This window comes from Poecilia reticulata, linkage group LG20 (assembly GCF_000633615.1).
Source record: "Poecilia reticulata strain Guanapo linkage group LG20, Guppy_female_1.0+MT, whole genome shotgun sequence".
In the NCBI taxonomy this organism is placed as follows: domain Eukaryota; kingdom Metazoa; phylum Chordata; class Actinopteri; order Cyprinodontiformes; family Poeciliidae; genus Poecilia; species Poecilia reticulata.
Genome location: NC_024350.1, coordinates 6825058 through 6844664, shown reverse-complemented (window position 1 = coordinate 6844664; position 19607 = coordinate 6825058). Strand labels below are relative to the sequence as shown.

The 19607-nt window shown below is 40.9% G+C and overlaps 1 protein-coding gene across 6 annotated transcripts in view; it reads right to left on the bottom strand.

The window, feature by feature from the left end:
* Positions 1-353: 353 nt before the first annotated feature.
* slc12a7b (solute carrier family 12 member 7b) overlaps positions 354-19607 on the bottom strand; it is a 64495-nt gene continuing 45241 nt past the window's right edge. For 3 of the 6 annotated variants that reach the window (XM_008438445.2, XM_008438447.2, XM_008438450.2), the window contains exons 6-25: positions 19430-19560; positions 18969-19210; positions 18669-18880; positions 17221-17388; positions 15785-15883; positions 15512-15569; positions 15073-15247; positions 14855-14973; positions 14613-14711; positions 11754-11873; positions 11545-11649; positions 11069-11237; positions 7444-7639; positions 7032-7201; positions 6764-6895; positions 5273-5380; positions 4870-4986; positions 1523-1698; positions 1077-1091; positions 354-528 (exon numbers count right to left, since the gene is read on the bottom strand). In XM_008438445.2, the coding sequence (XP_008436667.1) occupies positions 369-528; positions 1077-1091; positions 1523-1698; positions 4870-4986; positions 5273-5380; positions 6764-6895; positions 7032-7201; positions 7444-7639; positions 11069-11237; positions 11545-11649; positions 11754-11873; positions 14613-14711; positions 14855-14973; positions 15073-15247; positions 15512-15569; positions 15785-15883; positions 17221-17388; positions 18669-18880; positions 18969-19210; positions 19430-19560 (2771 nt within the window). In that variant the 3' untranslated portion in view covers positions 354-368. The remainder of the gene's footprint in view (positions 529-1076; positions 1092-1522; positions 1699-4869; positions 4987-5272; positions 5381-6763; positions 6896-7031; positions 7202-7443; positions 7640-11068; positions 11238-11544; positions 11650-11753; positions 11874-14612; positions 14712-14854; positions 14974-15072; positions 15248-15511; positions 15570-15784; positions 15884-17220; positions 17389-18668; positions 18881-18968; positions 19211-19429; positions 19561-19607) is intronic. The other 3 variants (XM_008438446.2, XM_008438448.2, XM_008438449.2) reach the window with 3 other exon arrangements.

The window sequence follows — 19607 nt, the reverse complement described above, 5'->3', positions numbered from 1 at the left end:
CCTCTCACTGCAGAACAATACAGGACAGCGGTTGATTTTTAGACCTTTGCTGAGGTAGATAAGATCAGCTTCACATGTAAGTATCAGCCGATCACAAATCTCCCAAAATTAAGGAAATCAGAGCTAAAAAATCAGCTGGCCGATAAATCTTCAGCCTGTAACTGTGTGGGAAGGTGAGCAGGGATTGCTCCCAGTCGGCCTCTTAATGCAGCGCTGAGCATTATGAGAATGAAGCGGATGAGAAAAGCTGCAGCAGAACAGCTAAACTGTGGGTTAAACTCTGTAAGATTCAGGAAAGCCAAGCAGATCTGCAAACTCTGACATAACCCCCTGCAGCATGAACATGCAGCTTTCACAGGGATCCTTAGCTAATGAAAACCCGGTGGAAGGATACAGTTTTCATCTCCTCCTCTGTTCTTCGGTGGTCCTGGCATGTTGAGCAGAACCAGATGGGCTCCCTGTGACTTGTTGACCACAACCTCATTCAGCTTGACAGCTGTGTGCATGCGGCGGACATTCGACTGGTTCCTGGTTTGACAAAACGTTGGCAGTGAGGAAAGCGGCAGAAAAAGAAAAACAGTACGAAGATTTTATTGAGAAAGAAGCGTTTTGTGTTAGACGTAAATCAGGCTTGGTTAAGTGACAGAAGTGGCACTTTTAGAATTTCAAACAAAGAGGCAGCACTTAAACACAACATGATGTGTTCACACTTAACAGGTAATCTGAAGTTTATTCCAACGAAGTCTGTCACTTTAAATGCTGCCTCTTTATTTCCAGTGATCACAAGGAAGTACAGCACAGAAGCAAAGTTACTGCAAAATCTGTTTTTCATTTGGTGGAAGATGAAAAACATGGATGCTAAGACGCAACAGCCAATAATATCACAAGAGTTTCATGCAGTTTAAATTGGAGCAGGTCATCCAGCCAGCACGGCGTTTGAAACTGGACGACGCAGTTCAAGCAAATGGGTACACCACAGATAAAGACAGGAGGACATGAGCTGGAGGACAGTGATAGAGGCTAGTCACCACGGCAACAGGACACAGTGGGGCAGGGGCAAAATGAATGCAACTTACAGACTCTCCCACTCTCTAGAAGGAGGAAAATGGGACAGAACAACAGAAACAGGCTTAGATGCTTCTACACCAGCAATGCAGCACTCCACAACACTGCATGCTTCCAACTGTAGACCTGACAGTGACATGAGGCTGTTTGATGCATGTTGGGGAGTCTTTTTCAGACCGATTCTACCTCTGACGCTCATATTGTGGACAGTAAGGAACAAAAACGTTAGTGAGCAAGGCGTCCCACCATGCACATCAAGTGTACATGCGCACATCGTATGCAGGCTGAGCACACACACAGCATGCGTACAGTGATCCAGTGACGGGCCCTAGACTCCAATCACTGAGTGCTAACGTCTCCCACAATGCACATCAAACGACACCATGTCACAACAGCGCATCGCACTGATGTCAACAGCTTCTTCTGGCCAGAAACACTCAGGCAGACAGACACTCACGGCTTCATGTTGAACAGGTCCCGGACGGCCATGTTGGCGTTGGGCTCCCGAGTTCGGTTCCGCTCTGTTAACAGCTTGTCCTTCGTCCAGGTCATGTGCACCCGGTCGGGTCCGGCTTCTTCCTTGTTGTTCATAGTGACGTGAGCAGCAGTGTTTTTGTCGTGGATGAGCTGGGCCTGGTAGAAGGGCACAGGAAACAATCAGAAATGATAATAATACAAAAATGTGAGGGTGGGTTTGGGTTCTGCAAATAAGAGATAATGAGGCGGTATTGGTGGGATGGAACGGTGATGGAAGGAGTTTGAACACATGCACCAAACTCTGAGAGCTTTTATAATCCTAATAGAAACTCAGGAACTCAATTATAGTGTCTGTTTTTCTACCACTGAACACACTGTATACCAGTGTTAGTAGGTTATACTAAAAACACTCTTGTGTAGACACTCTTGTGTCTACCCAGAAGACTTAAAGACGGCCATTTTCAACATCATTATGGTGTAAGAATGAACCAAGAAGCATACGTGGACTTCTGTAGGTTTCAATAAGCTCAAATTTAAGACCTTTTCTAAGACCAATATGAATGGAATTTAAGACCTATATCTCCACAGAAATGTACAAACTTAGTCTAGCCAACTAGTGATAAATTTGCACTTACCCATGGTAGAAGCAAAACATCTAGCTTGGTAGCAAGCAAGGGTATGTTAGCAATGAGTTACCAGTGACCTCGACCAGCTTGAGTCACAGAACAAACGAAGATGCCTGAATGTGACTGAACCTTTGGCTGACAGAAAAGGCAGTCAATTTTCAACAGATAACGGTAAGGCCCGTCCACACAAAGAGGACGTTTTTAGGTGCATCTGCAAAAGGTTTTTGTTATTTAGGCTGTGCATCCAGACGGATATAGCATTTTGGAAGACCAGAATGCTGTATCCATGTTTTGAAACCAAGTTCAAGGGTGTCTGTAGCATGCGCCTTACTCTTACAAATAACAAACATGGTGCTGTTCTGTGGCAGTGTTACAACACCAAGTGCTCATGTGTTTTATGAGTTTTCTATCTCACCATCAGATTTAGAAATGTCGCCATTATTTTGGAAGTTTATGAATTCAAAGTAAGGACCAATGTTCTCTAGGGAACCAGCAGATGACTTGCTAATGTAAAGGATGCTGAAGATGGTTGAAAAGGTCAACTCTGTTTTATAGTGACTGCCTCACACATGCTAGGCAACATCACCAATAATAAAAAACCAACTAAAGCAGAAAGATTAGAAAAAGCATCTTGACTGTTGTGTCTGTAACAAACAGAGGTTGTAGAAAATCAGGACTTTTTCAAGACAAACTGAACAAACAAGATCAGTCTAATGTCCGAAGGTTTTAGTAGATCAAATTTCAGACTTTTCCAGACCATTAAAAGGCCACCTTGAATTAAATTGAAGACCAAACAAATATATATATAAATGTAGTTTGCAGTGGCAAAAACAAATGTAATCCAGCCAATTGGTGATAAATTTGCACTTACCCATGATAGATGCATCATTTCAAAGACTGAAATGATGCTTTTTTACGTGTTTGCAAAACCTAGCAAGTAGCTAGGTTTTTCCCCCCCATGTGTTAGTTATAAGATTTAAGCTTCTAAAAGTCAAAGCAAATGCCATTCCAGGGAGGGAGTGTGAATCAGTGCCGAAACACCTTTAATCTGCCTGGTTGTTTTATTCAAAGAATGGAAGGCTCCATCTGCCTTCTGACTAGTTATCAGTAGCCTCAACAGTGTTGAGTCACAGAACATAATGAAGAGGTCCGAGTTTGACTTAAACTTTTTCTGACAGAAATATCCCACAAGAAAAACAACTATATTTACACCGGATCAAATAGTCTTGATACAACAACATTTAAGACCTTTAATTGACGTATTTAAGGCCTGGTTAGGTTTTTCATTTATTTATCTGAATTTAAGATATTTTAAGGATGTGCAAACACCCTGAATAATGCAATCTGAGTGACTTGTTGTAGAGAAAGCAGTCAAACACACTACAGAATGACAAGGCGACGATGTCCTCATGGTTCTGCAGCAGAAGAGTTCCACAGTAAATGTTTCTGGACTAATCAGTTGGGACTTAATATTAATCAGTCAGCAAGATGAAGTTGAAAGCCTTTAAAGTTTTTTTCTCTTGTCTTCAATTCATGCAGATGGGAAAAAGAAGCAGGTGGAGGATGCCACTATGGTCAACTAGGGCAAGCTATGGCTGAAGTCAAACACAAAAATGAAAAACAAGAATAGAAGACAGTGTTGTCAGGACAGGTAAAGATAGCAAAACATTCAGGTCAATATTACTCTGTAACTGGGATTACAACCACCACATGCTTCATCAAGGGAAACTCTGAGGCATAAGGTTTGTGAGACAACACTATCCACTCTTGGTGTTCACAGTGCGGAGGGAGGTGGGATGAGGATGGATGGGCTGGGAAGCAGCTTCAGGATGCAGAGGACTGGTGTTCACAAAGCAGCTTTCATGACTACACAGTAAGTAGCACTACTGTTGGGTCAATCTGGACTTGCACGCCTGGACTTTAGACGTTCAACATGGGGTCATCTTAAATGATGCATTCTGGCTCTTTACACTATAGTCCTTACAGCATAAACCTGGCTTCCAGTTAATAAAAGGTTGGGGAGTTTGAAGCTGAAGTTATGCTTCCTGAAGCAGAATATAGCACAACATCTGCATTAAACTGCTGCAGGGCAGCGAAACACGGTAACAATATCGACTTACTTCCCTGAATTACAGCCATCCACACACTGCATGGACAAGGACAAACTCAAATTAAGAAGGTGAAAAAGCTCAAAAGATTAGAGAACTCTGGGCTCTTAAAGTGACACTAAAACACACTAATGTTCATGTTTAACTGACTGTTATTTTATGATCATCCTCTCCAACATTAGGTATTTTCAGCAAATAAAACTCTGACAACCATTTCTGGAATAATTTTTTGAACATAAAAACACAACATTAAATGGTTGGTTTCACCACCAATACTGATGTCTATCTAATGTAAAAAACCTCAAATAAGTAATGGCTTGATGAAATAATACTTCTCAAAGCAATATTACTTTACCACTTTCATTCTCCTCACTGGATTAAAGAAACACCCTGATGTCTGCATGTTTGAACATTGGACACATCTAATTTTTTGACATCTGGCAAAAATGGGGGCAAAACAACCATCTCTGAGTCCAGATATAAATGTGTCCAGACCTTGAAGCTGATGACCACTGTAGCCAAAGATGAAGCTTTGTGAAGACGACTCTGCCTACCTACAGTGACGGGACAGTGGGTTGACATGAACCAACTACCTCGTCCTCCTGAGCGTCCTCCGTCGTTGAGGAGTGCCGGCTGACAGTTGAGTTCTCGGTACCTCCCTGGTTCTTCCTCCGGATTGAGTTACGCGACTCATCAGTGATACTCTGAATCTGAGCATCGAAGCCGGGACCAGATAGGTAGAGTGGGATGAACAGGGTACAAGCTTGGCCTCAAATCAGCCAGGTGTGTGTGTGCGTGTGTGTATGTACAGATTTATCAGTCACTGACCGTTGTGAAACAGTTTTATGAAATATGGCAGCTCATTAGTTCACATGGACAAAATATTACATTCATTCAGCAGAAATGAACACCACCTTTGGGTCTCGGTGTCCAAGCCGCATATGAGGATTCCTACAATGCAGCACTGCATAGAATCAGCGATGTGTTGAACTTTACCTCTCTTTCTCTCTCAGTCTTGGAGAGGTGCATCTGTTTCAGCATTTGAGACCTCTGCTCCATCACCAACGTCTTCTCATATGTGAAGGCTGAGATGTCATTGTCATGCTTTAAGGGAAAGAAAACACACGTTTATGTCTGAAGAACTGCACTGAATTTGACACATCAACTGTTTATCGACTCTATGCACAGTTAAAGGGTGGCTGTAGGAATTCATCAGAAAGTAGGTTAGGCTGCCATCAGTTGGAGTCCCTGTGAGGATTCATCACATTGATGTGACAGAGTCATCATCAGTGCAGACAGAGAGTCTCATATCATGAGACACTGGGAAGTAACTGGCTCCTTTCTTTCAGACACTTCTTCATTTCTAAATACTCAATATTGTTGGAATATTTTTTTTGCCTTTGTTAATGTCTGAAATAATCTTATTGTTGCTGCTTAAACATGCGCCTCAGCCATGTGGCGAAGAAGCAAGATCAGAGTCTGAGGAGTTGGTAGGGGTGTGTGTTATTAACTAGTAAATAAAAATTTAAAAAAAAAATAAAAAAAACTTTAACTCAGGTAGTTTTTGTTTTCCCATCTATCTGTTTGTATGTGCATTTTAAAGTATCGCATTAGAAAAGGTTGATGGAAATGGAAAAATTCAAAATAACTTCCTCAATTTTGCAAAAAATGTTTTCATGCTTTCTTGAGATGGTTTCTATAGTTTCTGAAGAAGAGTTACTGTGCTATAGGAGAGATGGAAACAGACTTGTAAAGTACATTCTGACATAATGTGTAGCGTTAACATCTGATGAAATTCTGCTTTGCGTAGTCTGATTGATTTAACCCAAAGCAGTTGATGTAAACATGCCTAATTTTTTTATTTTGCAACATTTTAAAAGTTTTCTCAAAATTTGCGTTACAAATGAATGGAAACATAGCTAATGTTTTCTGATCTCGTCTAGCACCATTAGTTCAAGTAATTATCAATACAAGAATTTTTATAACTTTAACTGGGTGAAGCTACAGCTACGCATTAGTTGACTGAGCTATAGCTATACATATTAGATTACAAACTATGGAAAGATTCAATAAGTAAACATTAACATGCATCAAATCATTATCAACTGAGTAGGAAGGTGATGCTGGAGTGTTATTTACTGAAGGAGGCGTAGGTTGTCAGGCCACTGAAACACAATCAGGTATGTGATAATGTGATGGTGCTGTTCTGTTTTATTGGTCATCAGCACCCAAAAGCTTGACAACACTCCATAACATCTACTTTTTATTGTTTTAAAATTTAACGTTTAAATAAACCTATTTTGCTAAAATGTCAACAGTACAACATATTCCAAAAATATCTTATAGTGTGTATTTTGCTCACATTCCAAAAAGCGCAGAGATTAAGGAAAACGTACTTTCCAGGTTTTCTCCTTAGCAGAAAGCTTGTTAAAAAAAAAACAACTCCCTCGACATGCATTGTGCCGTTCTTGATTCTATAAATCTCACCATCTCCACCACTTCCACTTCAGCATCCAGCCGCAGGTGGTACAGGAACATCTGGAGATCTTTCTTCATTTGGATACTATTGTCATCCATCTGGGCAACTGTGAAGATGCGCATCTTGCACATCCCCCACACCTGCAGGAGGGAAAGCGATTATTGTGACATGAATCATTTCTGGTCATGCGTCTCAAGAAAGTACTGCGCAAGTAACCGAATTATGAAGCTTTATGGAGCTTTTACGGACAAAGCCAGTACAAAGCCATCTGTGTACCTTGTGCTGTCTCAGCAGGAAGGGCAGCAGCATCAGCATGCCTCCATCATGTACCACCCACCACACATCGATGGTGCCCTCCCCGAGGCGGTCTCGGCTACTGGGGAAACTGTCCACGTTTTTAGCTACCAGCATGGCCTGGTGGGCTGTCGTGGTCTCACGCACTATCTCTGCATGAACAGAAGAAGAAAGTCGATGGGAGGTAGAGAAATACCACAAAGAATCCCAAATGATGTGGTTGCTTTAATCAGTCGATGTTCTACATTATTTTCAGACGAATTCTGATGCTTTCTATGACTAATCCTTTTGATTTTGTACATTTGCTTAAGACAGTGTGCATGAATGACCTTACTGAACTTCCCCTTCATCCAAGGGTCAAGCTATACCTATACTGTACCCCTCTCTGCTGTACCTATAAAGTTTCTCCATGACTGCGGGTCCTCGGACTGCTTCCAGGTTCCAGGCCAGCCCACCAGCACCATGTTGTGTTTCATGCCCCCCAAACCTGCAGACTGAATGAGGTGGGAGATTCCATCTCTGAGGTTTGAAGACACCACGACATGACAGAAACCCTTGGTGCGCTCAGCGGCCATCGCTGATTTGATGTTCTGAGTATGAAATAAAACATGAAAAACCATTAAGAGTTTGATCAAGAACTCTTTGGATAGATAGATTTCATGATATCTATCTACACGTATCCCTCTGTAAAATTCAAGCACTTTTCAAGGAACGTTTTCAAACTTTGGAGATAAAAACAATAAAAATGAATTAAAAAAATTAGAGTTTCAATTCACTGTTCCATGATACAATTTATTACTGTTATAAATAATGTCTTGTGGTACTATCTACATTCTACAACAAGGACAAGGGGAAACTAAAAAGCAACTAAATTTTATGTTTTATAAACACCTGACTGGTCAAAAAACAAAACCAGTCGAGACATTTATAACAAAAAAAAATCCCTCAATTTCAAAAACTAAAGTATAAAAAAAGCCAACCTTTATTTCAAATACACTGATCAATAAGACAATTTATTATTATTATTCCTAGTGGATCAACTGAACCATCAGAAATAATAAATATTCATTGCACTGAAATAATCCTTCAGATAAATTACCTTACTGCTCAAATTAAATGCATAAAAACAAAAACAAAAATCCTGAAAAATGTTCTCGCTACATTTTCTGGCTTTACCAAATAGAAATAATTTTGGCCATTCTAACAAAACCACAGCAATAAAAGTTTGATTTAACTGCAGACAGAGAAGAAAAAATGTATGTCTTTCCATTAGGCTTGTGAAAATATCTGGTTTCATTTGTAAATAACGTTTTCCTAATTTAGGCTTTTAATCAAATGGTAGATTGCACTTTATTCCCAAAACTGTGAAGTCTGAATATCACGCACTTTCAAGGATTTTATACAGAAATCAAGCACATAGACTAGCGGTTCTCAACGTGGGCAGTACCGCCCCCTGGGGGGCGTTCAGAGGACGGCAGGGGGCGCTGGCTGACATTTTTACAAAAGGGGGGCGCTGGGATGCCTTTGGGGGGCGTTTGGTCGAAGGTAAACTTTACACCTTAAATCCACAACAATACCAGTTTAGACTTTGAGCAACTTGGTAAAACTGTACTGTGTAACATTAAATCATGCTTGGCTGCAACTGTATCGATGGCAGCTCTTGTCTATTCAGTGTTTTTAGCTTCATGGCGCAGCTCCGCTCCGCATCAGTTCAGCGTTACACCGGCTGATGACGCTGCTGTGATTCACTTTGTCTGGTTTTTATGTAGGTTACATATGTTTTGGCAGTTCTGTGATCATGTTAAAGCAGCAACTTATATTAAAAAGTGCTTTATTTCCGTTTGAAAGCTGCCCGCTTCCTTGGAAGGACAACAGAAAATCGCTCTTATAAACATATAATTACTAAAATCACGATACCCTCACTTTGTATCCCTCTGAAAAATGAACCCATTTAAATAAAGAAATCCCTCCATGGGTGATACCACGATAGAGAGCGTTCATTTTATAGCGTTAACACGGTGCTGTAAGTGGTCCGGTATGAAACGGGTTTGATAGAACAACACAGCACTTTTAAATTTCAATAATCAGAATACCGAAATTGTTTCCATTGTTTTAAAAGGTTCATGTCAGTTTGCCTTTTCCCCATCGATACGCTTCCCAACCGCCCTGCACCTTACTGAGTTAAAAAAAAAAAAAAAAAAACATCACGCACATTGCGCAAAATTCTGAAACATGAGAAGCGGGCAAAACGGAGCAACGAACTAGATGTGAATTATGGCATAAAAACAGAGAATCCGACGCTGAACAGTGAAAAATCAACACATGATGTGAAACATGATGATTAGGAGGCGCAGCAGGTGATGAGTGAAAATTACTGGTGGTCAACAAACAATAAAATAAATCTAGCAACAGGAAAGAAACTAAAGTGGACATAGCAATAAACCAAGAGAGGATAATACTAATCAAACTAAATGGAAATGAATGTAGTACAAAATGCAAGAATAAACTAAGAAACTAAAGTAAATACGGAGGAATAAACTGGTATGGCAAGATCTTTCGAGCAATAATTAATACAGAGGACAGTATGCCAAGAATAAACAGACACTATTTCCAGATAAAAGGTAAAATAATATTGTTGAAGTTCCATGGGTAGGAGCGCAACTACACATTATTCAGGTAGATGCAAAAACATAAATTGGCGCCCCCACGAAGGAGCGTGGAAACATACGCTCGCCTCCCCCCCCCCAACTCCCCTCCTCCAGACGCCGATACTTTTAGGGCAAAACTCGCTACATTTACCCCGTTATGTGCGCGAGGTGAAGGAGCGTAAGGCGCGCTGAAGTGTAGGGGAAAACATAATCGGTGCGCCGATTCAAAACATCTACAATAATGATAGTAACATTAATAATAAAATAATTGTCAGTGCAAAGTAGATTACACATTTTTTGGTGGGGGGCAGTGAGGGACCTGGATAAAGGCTAGGGGGGCGCCGGGCCGAAAAAGGTTGAGAAACACTGACATAGACCCTGAAAACACCTAATTAAAATGAAAACATTTTCAAGGATTTTAAGCATCCACATAAATCCTGCATCCAATACTTTAGAGATGTATGTATGTGAAAAGGTAGCAGTACATTTATCTAAATAGAGAACAGGGTGTCTTGATTAAAATGGTTAAAACTAGGGTAAAAAGGAAATCACTCATTATAGCCAGTAGATGGCAGACTATGCCTTTAAGCCATGCTCATGGTTCTATTAATTTAGGCTCGTTTTTTAATTATTATTTCTTTGGGAAACTAATACATCAGAATAATCTAATTCAACCATTTATTTCTGTCAATGCTGATGACCAATAAAAATTATTTTTTAATGCAGAAATGTTGTGTTCATGTAATAGACTGCTAACCTAACAGATGTGTAACAGACAGTCACCGTCTGCCTCCAGTAGGAGGATAAAAACATCAGTACTAAGGAAACGGGCAAATAGAAAGAATTTTCACAATAATTTTTCCTGAGTGGAAGAAAAAAGTTTGCCAGGAACAGTGAAAAAAGCAGTCTAGAGAGTACTAGACGGAGATTGCCCAGGTGTGGCTGCTGCTGAAATCAGAACTCCTCTATACAGAATCTTGACTTCACTTGTCGCATTTCTTATGCCAATCTTTGAAACAGCGTCTTCGCTGGAGTAAGGTGGAAAAGAGCTGCCAGATCAGCAGTCTTCCTGCTGCTTTTAGAGGCAATAACATTTCTGTACTAGAATCATGTTTTTGATGGTACTCGGGTTTTTGAGACGCACTTGTGTATGAAGGACAGCCACTTTATGGATATATGAGGAACTAAGGAAACGTCCACACAAGACCACTGAAGCTGAATCGACGTGTGGACCAAAACTAGGGGTCTCCAGCTCCAAGGTTACAATCTCACTTCTACCACTTCACCAGAACAGGGCTGCTCCGTAACAGGCCTCTGAAGTTGTAGGTGGAATGCTGAGGAAGCGACTTTTATTTGGAGTGAGCACTATACCTGCTCAGCCTTCTTGGCCTCTGCTTCGTGAGTGAGGTAGGTTCCCTGTAAAACGTTCCCCACTATAGTCAGGCCTTTCCCTGCCTTCAGCTGAGTAGTTAAGGACAGCAGACGTGAGTGTTTGACACCCAGATCTGAATCCAGGTTCAGGAGCACCAACAACTGGGGCCTAGATGGAGAGAAAAGAAGAAAACTTGAAGTTACTCAAGTTTCCATGTGGATGTTTCGGTGCAATATCTTTGATTAGGTTTAAAAATGGAAGTAATTAACAAATATGAGTGAAAGTCTCTGCCCAATACACTTCACTTAGGTTTGCAAAGTAACAGGTATGTCTAAAGACATTGCTCCTAAAGGAGTAGCTGTAGTAGCTTTATGACCTTATTATAAGGCAACCAAACTGGAAGGAAGCTTCCACCACGTCAACTGTAACCACAATTGTGCGAAACACACCCAGTCATGTCCAAAGTATCCCATACCTCCAGTTTTTGGTGTGTGGAGGAGTTTCCTCAAGGCGAATAAGGGCATAGCGGGCGGCGTTAAGCGACAGGCCACGGATGCCGTCTCCCCATTCTTTCTCAGCTCTGACAAGGAAAAACAACCAAAGAATGAAGCCCATCTCCTTCCGCCAGCACAGTGTCTGTTTTCTCTGGAATCAAACCGGTTCTGAAGGCATCATGAGTCCTACCCTCGATATTCGATGTATTTGTAGATGCAACCAGCGATCCCCATGGCAACAATGGCATAATACCATGATGAAATGAACATGATGGAAAGACACAAGGTCATCCCCAGGAAGGACAGGGTCCTGTTGATGGAATGACAACATTTTATAGAATAAAACTTTAAAGAAATGCAAATAATTTGAAATGGAGAGCAAAGAAGATTTTAAAAGATTCAAATCTGCAATATTGTCCTTAACTGGCCCTCATCTTAAAGATGCAGTATGGAAGCTTAATAAAAATATATATTTCTTTACATATTTGATGAAACTGTCACCAGATGTGAAAGTAAGGGGGTACGGCAGGGTACTGCATACCCCTAAAAGATTTAGTGGGGGCATGCAGTACCTGCAAAAGAGGGGAGCGGCTGTTTGCTGTAAAGAATCACTGTGCAGCTGTGAGTGCACCCACTAATCAGCTGTGACTGATTAGTTTTTCAAGAACATTCTAAAACACGACTTAATCAATCAATAAATACTTGTTTTTTTTTCAAAAAACTTGTTTCCCATTTCATATTGTTTCTGAACTGTTCGTGTTTTGCTAGAGCAGAGGCGCAATATGTCGATCACGGAAGGTTTTGAGTCGATCTCAGCATTAGGTGGCAAACTGAACGTCGCCAGGAGGCTGAGAGCAGCCCGTCCTCCTCTGACTTATCCAAACGTTAGTAACTTTATTAAAGAACAACAAAAAAAAAATCAACAAAACGTGTTCAAATTAATGACCCAACAACAAAAATAATCTCAGTGATTATTGTTTCAACAAGGTGTTACGCAATTCTGTGCGTTTCGGTTCCATTACCAAAATAACGAGCAGAACAGGAGTTTAAGATTAACTAATCAACCACCGCTGTTCAGGGAGCGCTTGAACAAAATAAAAATCAAGCCTGCAAACCTAATATCGTAACAGACTGAATGTTATGTCTTTAACATAATCTCTGGTCGGCTTGTGGAGCGCAGGAGGTTGCCATGACAACCGCTGTGCTTAAATGACAGAGAGACGGAGAGTAAAAAGGTAGGAGTGGTTTTGAGTTGATCACCGGTTCAGGTTGCTTTACCTTTGTTTACCTTTGCTGTGGCGCATCACAGCCGCAGTAATTTCTGAATTTTCAATAAACGACAAACTTGGACTAATTACCTCGTTCTTTGTGACCATACGTCATTTACAACAAACATTAAACACGGTAAATATGTTTCATTAAGTATCTTCTACTGCGATAATTATGTGAAATTAAATTAATTGTCCATCCATCCATCCATCCATTTTCTTTACACCCTTGTCCCTTAGCGGGGTCGGGAGGGTTGCTGGTGCCCATCTCCAGCTAACGTTCCGGGCGAGAGGCGGGGTCACCCTGGACAGGTCGCCAGTCTGTCGCAGGGCAACACAGAGACACACAGGACAAACAACCATGTACACAGACACACACACTCACACCTACGGGAAATTTGGAGAGGCCAATCAACCTGACAGTCATGTTTTTGGACTGTGGGAGGAAACCGGAGTACCCGGAGAGAACCCAGGCATGCACAGGGAGAACATGCAAACTCCATGCAGAAAGACCGGGACCAGGAATCGAACCCTATTTCTTGGGGGGGGGGGGGGCTCTTATTTAGTGGAAACGTTGATGTTGACGATACTTTCTCCAAAATGATAACCTTTTTCAACCTTTATAGCTCCACTGTTGAAAATGAGGCTCTAACATTCACAAATGACAGTGAAATAAAATCCAGTCCAACATCTGGTTTGAGGTGATTCCTCTGGAAMYTGTTGGAGGAAAAATATCCCAACTTCAGAAGATGAGCTTTAACCTAACAGCTCTGTGGTTCCTCCTATCAACATGAAAGTCAGGGTGAGGAGGGGCCATGTTAGGAAGAGAAGTGGAAGCTGCTGGATCTTCAGAACAAACAGGTCATGATGCTGGGCTACTGATTATCCCTCTGTCTGGACACAGGAGCTAAAATGAATGGTTATATGCCAGACATGGAAAACTAGGATCACTCCATGCCATGATGTTCAGAATTTAGGKCTCATGGCATCTCAAGGTGKCAACATTGCAGCCAGTGGGCTGAAGGAAATACAGCTTTATTTTGTAGCAATTCTAGAGCTACCCAGCTTTTATCACTTCAAAAAAAAAAATGAGCACAGAAAGTCCAAACTCCAAACGTTATTTTATATATATATATGTAGGCCTATATTTAATTTTTTATTTTTTTTGTCATAGTACCCCCAAGAATGTAAAACTACTTTCACCCCTGACTGTCACTATGTCGTGACAGTATGGTATGAGTCAGATAATCTGTGAAAAAAATTTAGCTCCTCCACCTTCTCGCAGTGCTAACTAGAAACAACCAATAAGAGCGAGGAGGCGGGTTTTAGCGCTGTCAATCCATCTTGTGTGGTGCTGCTCATTCACCCCCTCCTCTCCTTGCACTCTGGCATGCTGTAGCTACCATAGCATGTTCTGAATGCTCAGGCTAGTTAGCGTAGCCACCAATATCAACAAATATGTGGTTTTTCTGCAACAGTAAAGTTCTTTCTCCGCCTTTAGCACATTTAGAGGCAAGTACATGAGGATGATTGACAATGCTAAACCCTTCCTCCTCACTCCGACTGGTTGTTTTTGGTTGGAAGTGGCGTGTTTCTTCAGATGGCAATAGTAGTTCAGGGAAGATGTAGAGGAGCTTGATCTTTCCACAGATCATCTGTCTCAAATATGTAGAAAAAAAAATTCTTTATAAGAGTTACACACTGCAGCTTTAAAGCGGGCCATTAAACAAAGTCAAGTTAATCTCCAATGCACTTGTAACAAAAGACAGTTGAACACCTACCAGTGGTAGTATTTGAAACGGGGCCTCCAGTTGGGTGTTCGTAGCAGGGTCTGAACAGCGCAGGCCAGGTTGACAAACATGTAGCACATGAGGAAAAACCTGCAAGCCAAGAAAAAAAATCTCCTAAATTCCCACTTTATGACTTCAAAATTGGCTTTAAAAATAAGGATACTCTAGTGGATCAGTGATGATCTGGTTTTATAGAGGGGAGAACAGGAAGTAATCCGTAAACAGGTACTGACATGGAAAGGATGGGAGCTACGGCGTCCAGGGAGGCGATGAGAATGCCGATCTCACAGATCCCAGCCGTCAGCAGCAAAGCCCAGGTGGGTTCTCCGTTAGCTTTCCCATGACCGAACACCTTCAACCACACACACACACACACACAGTTAGCCTGGTGTTGATGCCAATCCAAACTGAAATAAAGACTGCTCCGACTGGATCGATGTTTGTATCCAACCCGCAGGAAAGGGACGATGCCATCTCTTGCGATAGCCTGCAGGAGTCGAGGAGCGCCTGTCAAGCTCTGCAGACCCGCTCCGCAGCAGGAGAAGAACGAGCCAATCACGATCACCCAGGGAGACGGCCAGGACAGGGTGCCAATAACGAGGTTCCTTTTCACTGAATCTCCATACCTGTAACATTAAACAAGTGAGGTATTTTAACTATAACGTTTGTTCCTATAATTTTATCTGGATTCATTTGAGCAATAAACTAAAACCTCAACAGCTAAAAACTGGCTTTAAAAGAAAGAAAAAAAAACATACGTCAGTTTTTTTGACTCACCTTATTTCTGTGGAGCAATTAATGATAGACATTATCACAAGAACTAATCAACTAAATTTTTCCAGTACGTATTTTCTTCCCTAAACAAAGGGTTAGACAGTTTAAACCCTCACTTGTCTCGAAGAAGGACTCCCTCGATACAGGCACCAAAGAAAATAACACCGGAGACGTCTGGCAGGAACAGCTCAGGCAAATAAACACAACGGACCAGCAAAGCTTCACACAGATTCAAGAAAAACATGCTACCTGACAGCTGTGTGACCTGTGATTAGGATCATTAGAAAAAAACTTTTTTTTAATTATCTAACTTTGGTGCTAACTTTTTTCTCCACATGTCTCTGTGTGTAATTTTGTCATCTTTGCAGCAGTATCAGTTGAAAGGATACAGATAAAGGAAGTGGTGGCGATAGCTAGGATGGTTCCAATAGGGATGGATTTCTGGGCGTCCCTCAGGTCACCGGAGCGGTTTGAACCGGCCATGATACCTAAAGGTCAACACATCACAGAAAATCACATACGCCAGATTGAACAAGTTCACACAGTTTGCTCATCATCAGTGCTAAGCACACTTCTGTTTATTATTTCTTTCCACTTTAGCCCTTTTGCTAACTTTGAAAACGTTTAGCAAACTTGATTCCAAGGACTCTTGATAGTCCTGTGTTTAACTGAAGATAGGCCTGTCATCATAACAAATTTTGCTGAGCGATTAGTTGTCTCAAAAATTATTGCAATAAACAATAATATTGTTTGAAGACCAATGGTAATGACATAATAATGCAAGAGATATCCTGCCAAAAATAGATACACTTTATTTTCAAAAGGATACTTAACACCGGCACTGGTAAACAAAATAAACAACCAAAAACAAAAATAAAATGGACTCTCAGTCTCCGTTAACAAAAAATGCACTACAATAAAAAATAAACACAACATAAAACTAAAGTGGAAATAAAAACTACATTCAACCAAAAGAGTGCAGATTATGAAGTATGTATACTATATTGCCCTTCAATAATCATTAGATTTAGATAGAGAAGACGGGCAAATCCGACTACCTGATGCAATAGTTCAGTCCTCCCTTATGCTAAGGACATGAGGAAGGGAGGGGTCAGTGGAGAGCACCAGAGTTCAGCCTTTTTTCATCCAGTGTCATCAATAGGAAGAGAAAAAGGCAGGAAGAACGATAAAGCCAATAAATTAAAATGACGTTGATAATTCTTATTTATAATGTGTTTAATTGATTTATTGTTTATTGTGACAGGCCTAACTGAAAATAATAAAATCTGTGAATTAGGATTTTACTGCAGATGTTTCGAGGTGTGAATGTGAGATTTATCATAAATAATAAAGTTAACATAAAATTTCTGTATAACTAAGGTCCGATTTTTACATTCCAAATAAAACTAACATTTTTATAAAAGTATTTGTTAGATTTTTTGTTGAAAAAAAGTCAGCCATATCTTTCCAGATTATTCTTGTGTACCAACAATCCCTAAAAAGCCACGCTTTACAACAAATACTTGTAGTTCTTGAAGCTGCACATGGAGGTGTGTAATGACAAATTTGAGCCTGCTGAGGGCGATATACTATGTTGAAACACATGTTTTGTCATTGACACATGGTGAGTGTCAGCATGGTTGAAGTTAGTGTTTTAGCACTTCAACATTACCTTCCTCTAAATACCTTGTTGTAGCGCTTTAGTGTTAGCGGACCTAATATTTATGATTAGAGCTTTGGAGTTAGCGTAACGACGCGTAATTAGCACTTCCCACCAGTGGTCATTATAATGTATGTGGATGTGTGGTTTGAACGGCAGTCTCACCAGTGACTGAGGGGAAGTAGATTCCGACCAGCAACGTAAAGAAGGTGCTGATGTCGTTAACAACATAGGGGAGGTAGATGTCCTTAGCAGGGTCGATATCTCCCACGGATGGCAGCCTCTTGTTTTCGACCAACATGCCAAGTGGACCATACGCCGACCACATGTTGTCTACAAGACACAGAAATGAGTACCACCAAGACCCAACGTGTGATGTAATTACATCTACATGGACCACTGGTAAATGAAGCATTTTATTTTGAGATTATGCTAAATCAATTGAAGCGCATTTAATCAGAAATGTTGGATAAATTGCAGCTAATATTCAGCTTTGTGTGTGGATGCTGTGCATTGTGAAAGTGATTCCAGAATATTAATAGCTGAACAAGGAAACATCAGTCATGAGCTATGAAGGCTAAAGTAATTCATTGTCAGTTCTAGTACACTCAAAGAGCCTAAAAGAGTCTCTATGAAGGTTTAAAGAAACATTTCTTTTTACATTTTGATTAAAGACTCCTGAAAATGTCCCACTTGATAAGAAAAGTATTCACTCTCCAGGGCTGATTATGAGACCAGCTGATTGTTTAAGAACAATATCTTTTTTTCAGACAAAATATTAATAATAAATTATATGGTTTTGGCTGGCTCGTTTGGCTGAGCCAGCCAAAGCATGTTTGGCTGGCTCAGTAAATTTACAGCAGATCCAAGCTACATTAAAATAATGAATCAGCAAAATATGAATATTTTTTAGGGAAGAAAAGGTTAAGAGCAAGTCACATAAGCAGGGTGAGAAAAACGATTACATATGGAATCACCCAGCACCTGCACATTCTTGTCCTACTTCGTTACAAACTATGCAGGGAATGTATTTGTGCTGACAGTTGGCAGGAAGACTAGTTTCTTACAGCCTGAAGTTTCACAACATGAGCCATGCACAGAGCTGGCACAGTGTTTCATACCTGAGCTAACTCAGGATGGCAGAGCCATGGTGGTATGACTTTGGTAGTATGACAACCAAAGTCATACCACCAAAGTCATGGTATGGTTTTGGTGGTATGACAACCAGTCATTCCATCTATGACTTTGGTTGTTTGTACAGAGATCCAACATGCATGTTCATACATGTCCATGTCTCTTCCATTTTTCAGGTACTGTTGGATTACAAACGATGCCACTAGAGGGGAGTATTTTACTAGCTTTTAGTTGAGAGAGCTGAGGTAAAACCATCAGCTGAGGTAGCTGGGATATGGAACTAAACACATTGTTAAGTCACAGTTTTACACTGTGACTGCACTTTTCACTGTGCTTTTGAGCAATCAGTGTCTTCATTACGCTTGAAAGCAGTGATCGCCACCTCATTTGAGAAATCAAGGATAAATTCTTCTAAGTGGATTGCACATTGAGAAAATATAATCTAGTGCAAGTCCATAGAAGATACATGACGGACCAACCTGAGATGACCCCACTGGCCAGGCCAGGGATGCCTTGAATTAGTGTCAGGTTGTTGTTCACAAAATACTCGTTGCACTTGGAATCAAGCGCAGGGCCATCACAGAACAAAAGCCACAGCTGGGTGGAAACTGTCTTGTTATTTACGATTTCCGTCTTCAGACACTTGTCAAACTGAAGGTTTTGTAGTGTTCGGTTCCCCAGCATGCAGACACTGAATGCAAAAAGAGAGAAGTTGCACTTAATACAGTAATAAAATGCCTGCAATGACAACACTGGAGGTCCCTGGAGGCTAAACTCACGGAAAATCCGGTGGATCAAAACCGGACTTGAAGACTCCAGCATAGATGGAAATGATGGAGAGAACCACACAAGCCAGGAAGACCAGGGCCAGTTTGTTGACATATTTGACCCCGACAAAGACAACTACTGCCATGAGCGAAAGGCATATCGTGCCATAGATACGCATGTTGTTGAGCAGGGCGGCGAGTTGATCTTCCTTTCGCTCTGCAATAAAGACGGCTGCTTGAGGCACAATATAGGTCTGGAGAAGAGAATAAAGAGACAGGTTTTAAATCTACTAAGTGGACAAAGCAGAACATCCCAGTTCCTCTTTGGTTAGTCTGATACACACTCAGTTCTAAACATAATGAAAACCTCCAAAGTTGGCAGAATTCCTTGATATTTGATGGTAAATGAGGAAGTAATCTAAATGTAGGTTGATAAATAGACATAATCCAAGTAAAAACAAGCTTCCCCTCACCAGCAGAATCTCAATTGTACCCAGGATGTACATGGCACCCGCAAAGGTTGTTCCAAGGTAGAAACAGAGACCAACTGCTCCGCCGAACTCTGGACCCAGAGATCTGGAGATCATGTAGTAAGAGCCTCCAGCTGCAGAACATCAATGACAGTGACTTTTAAATTTCAATAAGGAAGAG